At 35.9% G+C, this 14,104-nt stretch overlaps 1 protein-coding gene across 1 annotated transcript in view; it reads right to left on the bottom strand.

The window, feature by feature from the left end:
• Positions 1-14,104, bottom strand: part of LMBRD1 (LMBR1 domain containing 1) — a 115,069-nt gene that overhangs the window by 13,949 nt on the left and 87,016 nt on the right. The window contains exons 13-14 of the mRNA XM_053601517.1: positions 12,849-12,998; positions 11,106-11,184 (exon numbers count right to left, since the gene is read on the bottom strand). Of these exons, the coding sequence (XP_053457492.1) occupies positions 11,106-11,184; positions 12,849-12,998 (229 nt within the window). The remainder of the gene's footprint in view (positions 1-11,105; positions 11,185-12,848; positions 12,999-14,104) is intronic.

Below are 14,104 nucleotides of genomic sequence, written 5' to 3'. Positions count from 1 at the left end.
ATCTACATACTCATACAAAAACCTGGAAGTTAAATAACCTTATGCTGAATGATAGCTGGGTCAGAGATGAGATTAAGAAGGAAATTGCCAAATTTTTGGAACAAAATGACAATGAAGACACAAATTATCAGAACCTCTGGGATACTGCAAAGGCAGTCCTAAGAGGGAAATTTATACCACTGCAAGCCTTCCTCAAGAGAACGGAAAGAGAGGAAGTTAACAACTTAATGGGACATCTCAAGCAACTGGAAAAGGAAGAACATTCCAACCCCAAACCCAGTAGAAGAAAAGAAATAACCAAAATTAGAGCAGAATTAAATGAAATTGAAAACAAAAGAACTATACAACAGATCAATACATCAAAAAGTTGGTTTTTTGAAAAAGTCAATAAAATAGATAAACCTTTGGTCAACTTAATCAGGAAAAAAGAGTAAAATCTCTAATCTCATCAATCAGAAACGACAAAGAAGAAATAACAACAGACTCCTCAGAAATCCAAAAAATCCTTAATGAATATTACAAGAAACTGTATTCTCAGAAATATGAAAATCTGAAGGAAACTGACCGATACTTGGAAGTACGTCACCTACCAAGACTTAGCCCGAATCAAGTGGAAATGTTGAACAGGCCTATATCAAGTTCTGAAATACCATCAACCACACAAAACCTCCTTAAAAGAAAAGTCCAGGACCAGATGGTTTCATGCCAGAATTCTACCAAACCCTTAAAGAGGAATCAGTACCTATATTGCTCAACCTGTTCCAAAAGGTAGAAAAAGAAGGAAGACTACCCAACACGTTCTGTGAAGCAAACATCACCCTGATCTCCAAACCAGGGAAAGACCCAACAAGAAAAGAAAATTATAGACCAATATCACTAATGAATATGATGCAAAAATATTCAACAAGATTTTAACAAACAGCATCCAGCAACACACCAAATTATACATCATGACCAAGTCGGTTTTACCCCAGGGTCTCAAGGCTGGTTCAATATACGTAAATCTATAAGTATAATTCAGCACATAAACAAATTAAAAAACAAAGAGCATATGATTCTCTCAATTGATGCAGAAAAAGCTTTTGATAATATCCAGCATCCCTTCATGATCAGAACACTTAAGAAAATTGGTACAGAAGGGACATTTCTTAAACTGATAGAGGCCATCTACAGCAAACCCACAGCCAATATCGTATTGAATGGAGTTAAATTGAAATCATTTCCACTTAGATCAGAAACCAGGCAAGGTTGCCCATTGTTTCCATTGCTCTTTAACATTGTAATGGAAATTTTAGCCACCGCAATTAGGAAAGAAAAGGCAATCAAGGGTATCCATATATGGTCAGAAGAGATCAAACTTTCGCTCTTCGCAGATGATATGATTGTATATCTGGAAAACACTAGGGATTCTACTCAAAATCTCTTAGAAGTGATTAAGGAATACAGCAGCATCTCAGGTTACAAAATCAACATTCATAAATTGGTAGCCTTTATATATGCCAACAATAGTCAAGCTCAAAAAACAGTTCAGGACTCTATCCCATTCACAGTAGTGCCAAAGAAGATGAAATATTTTGGAGTTTATCTAACAAAGGATGTGAAAGATCTCTATAAAGAGAACTATGAAACTCTAAGAAAAGAAATAGCTGAAAATGTTAACAAATGGAAAAACATACCATGCTCATGGCTGGGAAGAATCAATATCGTTAAAATGTCCATACTACCCAAAGCAATATATAATTTTAACGCAATCCCTATTAAAGCTCCACTGTCATACTTTAAAGATCTTGAAAAAAACAATACTTAGTTTTATATGGAATCAGAAAAACCCTCAAATAGCCAAGACATTACTCAGAAATAAAAAAAAAGCAGGAGGAATCATGCTACCAGACCTCAGACTATACTACAAATCGATAGTGATCAAAACAGCATGGTACTGGCACAAAAACAGAGAAGTAGATGTCTGGAACAGAATAGAGAACCAAGAGATAAATCCAGCTACTTACCATTATTTAATCTTTGACAAGCCAATTAACAACATTCAGTGGGGAAAAGATTCCCTATTTAACAAATGGTGTTGGGTGAACTGGCTGGCAACTTGTAGAAGACTGAAACTGGACCCACACCTTTCACCATTAACTAAGATAGATTCTCACTGGATTAAACATTTAAACTTAAGGCATGAAACTATAAAAATACTAGAAGAGAGTGCAGGAAAAACCCTTGAAGAAATCGGCCTGGGCGAGTATTTTATGAGGAGGACCCCCAGGCAATTGAAGCAGCTTCAAAAATACACTACTGGGACCTGATCAAACTAAAAAGCTTCTGCACAGCCAAGAACACAGTAAGTAAAGCAAGCAAACAGCCCTCAGAATGGGAGAAGATATTTGCAGGTTATGTCTGACAAAGGTTTAATAACCAGAATCCACAGAGTACTCAAACGTATAAGTAAGAAAATAACAAGTGATCCCATCGCAGGCTGGGCAAGGGACTTAAAGAGAAACTTCTCTGAAGAAGACAGGTGCGCGGCCCACAGACATATGAAAAAATGCTCATCATTTTTAATCATAAGAGAAATGCAAATCAAAACTACTTTGAGACATCATCTAACTCCAGTAAAAGTAGCCTATATCCCAAAATCCCAAGACCTGAGATGTTGGCATGGATGTGGAGAAAAGAGAACACTTCTACACTGCTGGTGGGAATGCAAATTAATATATTCCTTTTGGAAAGATGTTTGGAGAACACTTAAAGATCTAAAAATAGATCTGCCATTCAATCCTATAATTCCTCTACTAGGCATATACCCAGAAGACCAAAAATCACATCACAACAAAGATATTTGTACCAGAATGTTTATTGCAGCCCTGTTCATAATTGCTAAATCATGGAAAAAGCCCAAGTGCTCATCAATCCATGAATGTATTAATAAATTGTGGTATATGTACACCATGGAATATTATGCAGCCTTTAAGAAAGATGGAGACTTTACCTGTTTCATGTTTATATGGATGGAGCTGGAGCATATTCTTCTTAGTAAAGTATCCCAAGAATGGAAGAAAAAGTATCCAATGTACTCAGCCCTATTATGAAACTAATTTATGGCTTTCACATGAAAGCTATAACCCAGTTACAACCTAGGAATAGGAAGAAGGGGAAAGGGAGGGGAGGGAGGTGGGAGGTGGACAGAGGGAGGGGATTGGTGGGATTACACTTGCGGTGCATCTTACAAGGGTATATGTGAAACTTAGTAAATGTGGAATGTAAATGTCTTAGCACAATAACTAAGAAAATGCCAGGAAGGCTATGTTAACCAGTATGATGAAAATGTGTCAAACGGTCTATGAAACTAGTGTGTGGTGCCCCATGATCACATTAATGTACACAGGTATGATTTAATAAAAAAATAAAATAAAATAAATTGTATAAAATATGCTTTGATAGGCAAGCAATACATGTAATTTGGAAACTGGTCCTTTAACATCTCTATAGATGAGGGATTATCTTTTCTCAGAAATAATTTTAAATGTAACACTGTAAATGATAACTTTTTTCCCTACATTTAAAAGTCATTCTTTAAAATTGTTTTATTTGTTTTCTATTTTTTATTTTATTTTCTTTTTATTGCTTGGGATTCATTGAAGGTACAAAGAATTAGGTTATACTGATTTATTTTTTATTAGGTTAAGTTAAGTCCCTCTTGTAATTGTGTCCTGCCCCTAAGAGGGACACCATACACTGTGACCCCCTGCCCCTCTCCTCCCCACTCCCGATCCCTCATTCCCCTACCCCAACCTTGTATTAGATCATCTGTTGCCTTCATATTAGAATCGAGTACATTGCATTCTTGCTTCTCCATTCCTATGATACTTTACTAAGAAGAATGTGTTCCACCTCCATCCAGATTAATAGAAAAAATGTAAAGTCTCCATCTTTTTAATGGCTGAATAGTATTCCATGGTGTACATACACCACAGCTTATTAATCCATTCCTGGGTTGGTGGGCATTTAGGTTGTTTCCACATTTTGGAGATTGTAAATTGAGCTGTGATAAACGGTCTAGTGAAAACGACCTTCTGATAAAATAATCTTTTTTTTCCCTCCTGAGTAGATGCCTAGTAATGGGATTGCAGGATCAAATGGAGTGTCTAATTTGTGTTATTTGAGGATTCCCCATACTTCCTTCCAAAAAGGTTGTATTAGTTTACAGTCCCACCAGCAGTGTCAAAATGTTCCCATCTCTCCACATCCACACCAGCATCTGCAGCTTTGATACTTTGTGATGTGGACTATTCTCACTGGAGTTAGGTGATATCTCAGGGTAGCTATGATTTGCATTTATCTGATGATCAGGAATGAACATTTTTTCAAATGTTTGTTAGCCATTCGTCTGTCTTCATCAGAGGAGGTTCTGTTCATATCTCTTGCCCAGAAGTAGATGGGATTGTTAGCTCTTTTTCTGTTGATTAATTTGATATAACTATAGATTCTAGTTATCAATGCTTTGTGAGAATGATACCCTGAAAATATCTTTTCTCATTCTGAAGGTTGTCTTTTTGCTTTACTCACTGTGTACTTAGCTGTTCAGAAGGTTTTCAGCTTAAGTCCCATTTGTGAATTTTTGTTATTGTTGCAATGGCTGCCGAAGTCTTTGTCATAAAATCTTTCCCCAGTCCAACATTCTCAATAGCTTTTCCTGTACTTTCTTCTAAGACACTACTATCATTTTGTGTCTTAGATTTAAGTCTCTTATCCATCTTGAGTCAATTTTTGTAAGGGATGAAAAGGGAGGGTCCAGTTTCAGTCTTTAATATGTGGTTATCCAGTTCTGCGAGCACCACATGTTGAATAGGAATCCTTTTCCCCACCGTATGCTTTTGTTCGGTTTATCAAAAGTCAGATGCAAGTAGAGACTGGTTTAATCTCTTGGTTTTCTATTCTGTTCCATATGTCTATATCTCTATTTTTGGTGTCAATACCATGCTGTTTCGATTACTGTGAACTTATAGCCTTAAGTTCAGTAGGGTGATGCTTCTGGCTCTGTTTTTATTATTAAGAATAACCTTATCTCTATGGGGTTTCTTCTGGTTCCATACAAAATGAAGTACTATTTTTCCAAGTTCTCCAAAATATGATGTTGGTATTTTAATGGGGATTCATTGAATCTGTACATTGCTTTGGGTAGAATAGACATTTTGACAATGTTGATTCTTCCCAGCCAAGAGCATGGTATGTTCTTCCATTTTTTAATGTCTTCTGAAATTTCTTTTCTTAGGGTTTCATAATTCTCTTTGAAAAGATTTTTCACGTCTTTTGTTAGGTATATTCCTAAGTATTTCATTTTCCTTGAAGCTACTGTGAAAGGAACTGTGTCCTTGATTTGCTTCCCAACTTTGCAATTACTGGCATACATAAAGGCTACTGATTTGTATATATTGATTTTATACCCTGAGATGTTACACTATTTCCTGATGACTTCCAGGAGTTTTGTGGTTGAATCTCTGGGGTTTTCTACGTCTAAGATCGTATCATCAGCAAAGAGGGAGAGTTTGACTGCCTCTACCCCCATTTGGATGTCCTTTATATCCTTCTCTTGCCTGTTTTCATTGGCTAGAACTTCCAGAACTATGTTAAATAATAGTGGTTATAGTGGACATCCTTGCCTGGTTCCAGTTCTAGGTGGAAAAACTTTCAGTTTTACGCCATTCAGTACGGATTAGACCTGCAGAAGAAAGAATCTCAGTGGTAGAAGATAAAGATTGTGAGCTAACTCAGAAATTAAAGAGACAGAAAAAAAAGAAAGAGAAAGCAGAACATTCACTGACAGAATTATGGGACTTCATGAAGTGTTCACACAAACAATTTATAGGTATCCCAGAAGAAGAAGAAGAACACCCCAGAGGAATGGAACCCATACTAGAGGATATCATAAAGGAAAAATTTACAAATATCACCAAGGATTCTGATACACTCCTTTCAGAGGGATATTGGATCCCAGGTTGTCTCAACTCAAGTAAGAGTTTCTCCAAGACATGTTGTCATGAACTTGTCCAAAGTTAAGACGAAAGAGAAGATTCTGCAAGCTGCCAGGAGTAAGTGCCAATTGACTTACAGGGATAAATCCATCAGGGTGACTGCAGACTTCTCAAATGAAATTTTTCAAGCCAGAATGGTTATCTACCTTTAATCAACTTACACAAAACAATTTTCAGCCCAGAATTCCATATCCTGCTAAGCTAAGCTTTAAAATTGATGGAGAAATCAAATCATTTACTGATATGCAAACATTGAGGAAGTTTGCCACAATAAGACCAGCTCTACAGAGGCGGCGCCTGTAGCTCAGTGAGTAGGGGGCTGGTCCCATATACCGAGGGTGGCAGGTTCAAACCTGGCTCTGGCCAAACTGCAACAAAAAAATAGTCAGACGTTGTGGCAGGTGCCTATAGTCCCAGCTACTTAGGAGGCTGAGGCAAAAGAATTGCCTAAGCCCACAGTTGGAGGTTGCTGTTAGCTGCGGGATACCATGACGCTCTACCGAGGGTGATAAAGTGAAACTCTATCTCTCCAAAAAAAAAAGCTCTACAGGAAATACTTCAACCTGTTCTACACGCTGACCATCACAATGGACCACCAGCAAAGTAAACACCCAGAAACTAAAGGACAAAACTTAGCTTTTGCAATGATACAAAAGATAAAACTAAGCAATGTACTTGTACAAAATAAGATGAATAGAACTCCACCATCCTTATCAATTATCTCAAAAAATGTTAATGGCTTGAACTCCCCACTGAAGAGGCATAGGCTGACTGATTGGTTAAAAAAAGACTAGCCATCAATTTGCTGTCTGAAGGAAACACACCTAGCCTGGAAGGACAAAGTAAAACTCAGGGTTAAGGGATGGAAGACAATTTTCAGACAAATGGAAATCGGTAGAAAAGTGGGGTTGCAATCTTATTTTCAGATACAACTGGATTTAAAGCAACTAAACTCAAAAAAGACAAAGATGGACACTTTGAATACAAAAAGAAGACATTTCAAATCTAAATATTTATGCAGTCAATTTAAATGTGCCCAGTTTCCTGAAACAGGACTTAATTAGTCTGAACAATATGATATCCCATAACATCATAGTAACAGGGGACTTTAACACTCCTCTTACAGAGCTGGACAGATCCTCTAAGCAAAAACTAAACAAAGATACAAGGTACTTAAATGTAACCCCAGAACAACTGTGCTTAATAGATATAGGCAGAACACACCATCCCAAAGTTAAAGGATACACGTTCTTTTCATTGACCCATGAAACATTTTCCAAAATAGAACATATACTAGGATACAAATCAACCTCAACAAAATCAAAAGAATTGAAATTTTATTTTGTATGTTCTCAGGGGCAATAAAGGTAAAACTCAACTCCAGAAAAAACTGGCATCCCCACACAAAAGGATGGAAACTAAACAACCTTATGCTGAATAATGGTTGGGTCAAGGAAGAGATTAAAAAAAGGAAATAATGAACTTCCTTGAGCATAACAACAATGAAGACACAAACTACCAAGACTTGTGGGACACTGCAAATGCAGTCGTAAGAGGGAAATTTATTGCATTAGATGCCTACATCTGAAAAACATGAAGAGAGCACATCAATAACCTAATGAATCATCTTAAAGAAATAGAAAAGGAAGAGCAATCCAATCCCAAACCTAGCAGAAGAAAAGAAATAACCAAAATTAAATCAGAAATAAATAAAACTGAAAATAAAAGAATCATTCAGAAAATTAATAAAACAAAAAGTTGATTCTTTGAAAAGATAAGTAAAATTGATAAACAATTAGCCAGATTAACCAGAAATAGAAAAGTAAAATCTTTAAAAACCTCAATCAGAAATAAAAAGGGGGAAATAACAACAGATATACCTAAGAGACACAGGAAATTATCTCTGACTACTACCAAAAACTCTATGCCCAGAAATTTGACAATGTGAAGGAAATGAACCAATACCTGGAATCATACCATCTCCCTAGACTTAACCAGAAAGAAATAGATCTTTTGAAGAGACCAGTATCAAGCACTGAGATTGCAGAAACAATAAAAAACTTTCTGCCAAAAAAAAAGGCCAGGATCAAATGGCTTCACATCAGAATTCTATCACACCTTCAAAGATGAGCTTATACCTATACTGCAGAACCTATTCCATAACATTGAAGGACGGAACCTTCCCCAATAGATTCTGTGAAGCAAACACCATCTTGATTCCAAAACCAGGAAAGGACCTAACTAAAAAAGGAGAACTACAGACCAATTTCACTAATGAATATCAATGCAAATATACTCAACAAAATATTAGCTAATAGATTGCTACCTATTAAAATAATTATACATCACAATCAAGTAGGCTTTATCCAAGGGATGCAAGGTTGGTTTAACATATGCAAATCCATAAATGTAATACACTATATCAACAGGAGCAAAAACAAAGATGATATGATCCTCTCAATAGAAGCAGAAAAAGCATTTGATAATATTCAGCATCCTTTTCTAACACAAACACTTAATAAAATAGGCATAGGTGGCACATTTCTTAAGCTGATTAAAGCCATCTATGACAAAGCCATAGCTAAAATTCTTTTATTTGTAACTGCCACATGGCAAAGGGGCCATTAAGTGCCTTCTGGGTTATTTATATTATAGTATCATCTACTCTACCTAGTCAAATGTTTCCAATGTAACGTCACAGAGAATCTCGGTTTCCTTTCTCCACATGCAGAGTTAAGGGGATTCTGCTGTCCCAGTCTCGCTGTGTATGCCATCCTTACCTCACACATCTAATCTCAACCTTTCCTCCAGTTCTATCCCATGAAGTCTCTCTACCCTTCCAAATTTTGAGAACTAAAAATGAAAATCAATTTCTTAACCCTATACATCTTTTCTATTTCACTCTAATCTCTCTTAGTCTCTATTATTAAGAATTTCCATAAAGAATACTATAAATTCAGTCACTTCTTCATATTTCTTTTTATTTAATGCAATTAGTATTTATCACCATCATTATAAAATTTTTCTCACCTCTTTTCAGTCATCTTCTCTGTATCTTCTTTATCTGCCTGCCCTTAGATAATGATTATCCTGAGTTCCACTCTCCGTATTTTCACTCACTACCTTTGATTTCCTTACACATATAGTTGTCCCTCAAGACCTATGGAAAGACTGGTTTCAGAACCAGTGGACAACAAAATCTGCAGATGCTCCAGCCCCTTCTATAAAATGGCACAGTATTTGCATGTAACCTCTGTACTATGCACTTTATTTAAATCATCTTTAGGCCACATATAATATATACAATGGAAATGTTATGTAAGTAATTGTTACACTGCATTGCTTTTCAATTTGCATTTTTGATTGTTGCTTTTTATTGATATTTTTCCTGAATATTTTAGATCCAAAGTTGGTTGACTTCATGGATGCAGAAACCACAGATAAGGAGGGCCAAGTGCATATACAAATGCTTGAGATCTCTAATTGATCATTCCTGAGATATCTCAAGTCAACTAAGCACTTCTTACATTTTTCTCTAATATTACTATGTATTTTGTTTATCTCTTTTTATGTCTTGTTGTTGACACTAAAATTTATCAAATTACACAGTAATGACTAGAGAGTCATTCTAGAATCTTCTGTTTCCCTCAGCAAGGATCTACATTTAAGCAATCAGAAATTCTTTCTATTTATTTCCCAAATTCTTGACCATTTCCTACCCTCATGACCACTGTTTAGTTCAGGATTTTACCATCTCTCTCAGATTACTCTAGATAGCTTCTCTTCCCCTAAGTGATTTCCATGCTCTGGTTTCAATTTCTCAAATCCATTCTTTATATTACTGTTATAATTAGCTTAATGAAAATAAATCAGATAGTAACTTCTACTTTCTTGGTTAAAACTCTTAATTGGCTCTTTAGTCACTTTCCAACTTAGGATCTGATTCCTAACTCTACAATCTCATTTCCTCTCTCCCTCACCTCTCTATCCCCATAATTTAAAAAATAGAACAAAGTAATGTCTTAAATTCTCCTGAACATACACTTATGCAAATTAAGATAATTTTATTTATTGTTTGTGTATTTTGTTCTCTATCTAAAACAGACTTCCCCTGATGGACGTACCATATAAACTCTCCCTTTAACTCTTCCTTAAATGCAGCTCTGCTATCTCTTTTCTTAAACCTTTTCTTTTTGACAACCACTCCACAATGGTATTCCTTTAAAATCGCCTTAACAACTAACAGAATGTATAAAAAATGATTCTCTAAAAATACACAGAGCTTAAGAGCACAGAATCACATCATTTTTGTCCAAATACTCTTAAAATAGTTATCAAAGTGCCTAGAACACAAGTGTATGTTCTTAAAAGTTAATTGCGCCCTCAATTAACACTATTTTTATTAACTGAAGGGACTTAGACTTGGATGAACCGAAAGTTGTTTTAGAACATAGGTATTTCTAGTCCTGGTACTAGAAATTGTAGGTTCCTCCAAACTCTTGAATTAAAAAAAAAAAAAAAATTAAGAGTGATTTCTCATTATATTATAATAAATAATAAAAATCCTTTGTTACATCATAGGTAACTGACCTGTAGTAGTTTTTTCCCTGATGGAAATCATCTCATCACTACATCACTAAAATTCTACCAAAGAAATTTTGCAATTTCTTTTTTTTTTTTTTTTTTGTAGAGACAGAGTCTCACTATACTGCCCTCGGGTAGAGTGCCGTGGCGTCACACGGCTCACAGCAACCTCTAACTCTTGGGCTTACGGGATTCTCTTGCCTCAGCCTCCCAAGCAGCTGGGACTACAGGCGCCCGCCACAATGCCCGGCTATTTTTTGTTGCAGTTTGGCCGGGGCTGGGTTTGAACCCACCACCCTCGGCATATGGGGCCGGTGCCCTACTCACTGAGCCACAGGCGCCGCCCAATTTTGCAATTTCTACTTGCTAAAAATTTCTTTGTTCTTACATTTTAAAACAAATGTATCAATGATTAACACAAAAAACGACACAACTCTTTCCTTGCAGAGTTATTAATTCTGAGACAACCGATAAAAGTTGCTTCACCTTCAGGGGCATCTGCGTCACATCTCTTTGGCACAGGAAGGGTTGAATTGCCTCTGTGGTCATCAGAAGTTATATTGCTCTGAAAGAAGAAAATACAGTTAAAAATGTAAACATTAATAAATACACTTGTAATCACATATGAATCTTACACTGTTTTCCATTAACTACACCTACCTAATATTCTAAATAAATTTTTGGCAAACTTGCAATTAGAAGAAAAAGAATTATGGTACATTTCATTTCAGGGCTTTTTGTAACAATCCATCCTTTAGGTTCTGTGTTGAATAACTGGACTTTCTCCCAGAACAAACAAATCCCATTTCTAGTCCAAATATGATGTCCAAAAAGGAAAACGCGTACTTATTTTTAGATGGTAGAACAAGAAAGAATTATCTTTTGTCCATGCAAAAGCATAATCTTCCTTTATTCGTTCACAGAAGAATGTTTAACAAGCATATGACCTTGTGAGCTAGGGGCAGGCCTGAGGCAGAAAGAATAAAATGTGTAAGAAGTAAGAAATATGGTTCAGATGATCTTCCAGTGTAGTTGCCCACTCAGGACATTCAAGTACCGTCATCATGATCTGTGCCTTATCTGTTCAACCAACTTTATTACTTAATATTTTTCAATGAACTAGCTTTTTAACATTTAACGACAGTATAAACAACACTGATTGAGGGTTGATTTTGTTACATTTTTGTTTCAAATTACATGCTAAAGTAAAGGAAGACTGGAGAAAGCACAGGATAAAAAATGAAGGATCTGGGAAGATTGGATTAATAACAAAAAACTTCATCAAAGCGATGCTCAAACGAGGCCCTGAAACATAGATATGATTTGAATTGTTAAGAAGTAGAGCATGACGTATTTTAGGAAAAGGAAACAAACTAAATAAATGTTGAATCTGATATGGTCAAAAGATTTTAAATTGCCAGAAAATCCAAACTTAACTGTCCTATTAAAACTAAAAACCACAGCTGGTTTTAGAGGGATCAACATCATTAAGAAATCAGTAGAATTCATATGAGATATCTGTCACATTCCAAGAAAGCCCCGTGACCCACAGATATTCACAAAGCTTCTCCTGTGGGATTCAAGGTATTAATGGAGAGATGCATTGAGGCTTACCAAAACTTTTTTGGGAGCCATATGATTAAAATTACCTAAAACATTATTTTAGAGCAGTGGTCCCCAACTTTCTGGCACCATGAGATTCTCATACGGAGCGTGCAACCCTTGCAAGAGCAGTTTTCAGTAGGGTTCCGGCTCCTGTGAAAGTCTTATACCACTGTTAATCTGACAGGAGGCCGGGCTCAGTGGTGAAGCGAGCAATGGCAGCAGCTGTACATACAGATGAACTTCCCTTGTTTTCCTGCTGTTCCCCTGCTGCTCAGCATCCTGGTTCCTAACAGGCCATGGACTACAACCAGTCCACAGCCTGGGGTTTGGGAACTGCAGCTTTAGGGGAAGTATTATGAGTTCTAATAGAGCACTAAGATAAAGGTTAGAAGCTAAGCACCCTGAGATTCATTTGAAGAGGTAGTATTAAAAAACCCTGTGTGTAATTAAAAATATATACATATATAAATATGCTCGAATGTGGAATGAAAAAACCAGTTTTCGGAATATAATATGTAATCTGGTAAGCCAATATTTTATGGCATCCATTATAACTAAAATTTGTTTTTAAATATCAGTATCTTTAAACTATCACAATAATCAAGTTTAAAATGTTACACTTACCTCTATCAGGTAATTTTGGCTTCCATACATAACATACTGGGGAGCAAGACTATAAATCATGTAGCTTGTGTGAAGGACAATAAGCAGAAGAATCATGCAGAGAAACAAGAGTGCTTGGGGCCTAGTTCGACCTCTTCTGATTTTATATAACTGGAAAGAAAAAAGACAGAAAACTTCAGCAATATATTTTATTTGTAAAGCACTGAGTCCTGTTCTTGTGTTATAAGCAATGATTAATACAGTTCAATCAACCATTTCTTTACTTCCCAATACTGAGAATTCTTAATCCTTTCAAATAATTATAAGAGCGATAAATTCTTTCTCTATACAGCTTGTAGAATTAGCTTTATGTTTATTTTAAAATAATGGTCAAGCATTTATCCTGGCAAAGGAGCCTACAAGAGACTAATTAAAAACCCAGGAGCTAAAGAATATGCTAATATTCACATCTGTTTTCAGATAAACCTTCTAAACTTACTGTGTAATGGCATCTGTTAGAAGTCTCGAGCTAACTGTGAACTACCTCTATTTTTACCTAAAGATTAAAAGTATGAGTTTAAACTATAAGTATTAGTAATATAGTTATGGTTTTATATACTGTAATAATATGGCATTAGATCGGTCATGTTTATAAATCTATTTCTATGAAATACTCATGCTATCTTCATATACTCCACTATAAAATTTAGTTTATGATAATCTACCTACAGATGTTTTCATATGTATCTATACTAAAGGGAAATTAAAACACATGATAACAGAAATACAAGGAACCAGGTGACTTGCTTCAATTCAATACACGTAGTACAGCATAATACCTTTATTTTAGCAACTCAGGCATCGCCTCCCCGATTCATTAATATATTGTAGCACAGTATAGAATAATAGACTCCAATTCTAGATGTGATGATAAGATCACTTAAATATTTATATTTCCCCAGTTTCTTCATGGCTAAGAGTGGCCATGAGATAAAATATTAGTCATTAAAGGGAAAGCAGAGTTTGCTAGGCATTTCTGGGTCTGCTTTCCTTCCTCCTACGTATCGCTTTTCTACAGAACATGGCAGGAGAAATGAAGCTGCAGCAGTGAAACTGTGATCATGAGGGAAATACCCAAACACCTGAAGAGATCTTGGAACTGACACTTTTGACCTACTGAAGCAATACTAGATTTTTTCCCCCATAGCAAGAAGTCTTGCATTAGTATAAGTGGGTTTTCTTCTACTCACAGCTGTAAGCAATGTTTATCTGATACA

The sequence above is a fragment of the Nycticebus coucang genome, chromosome 9 (assembly GCF_027406575.1).
Source record: "Nycticebus coucang isolate mNycCou1 chromosome 9, mNycCou1.pri, whole genome shotgun sequence".
Classification (NCBI taxonomy): Eukaryota; Metazoa; Chordata; class Mammalia; order Primates; family Lorisidae; genus Nycticebus; species Nycticebus coucang.
The sequence above is the reverse complement of the archived record's forward strand: the minus strand, read 5'-3'. Positions and strand labels throughout refer to the sequence as shown.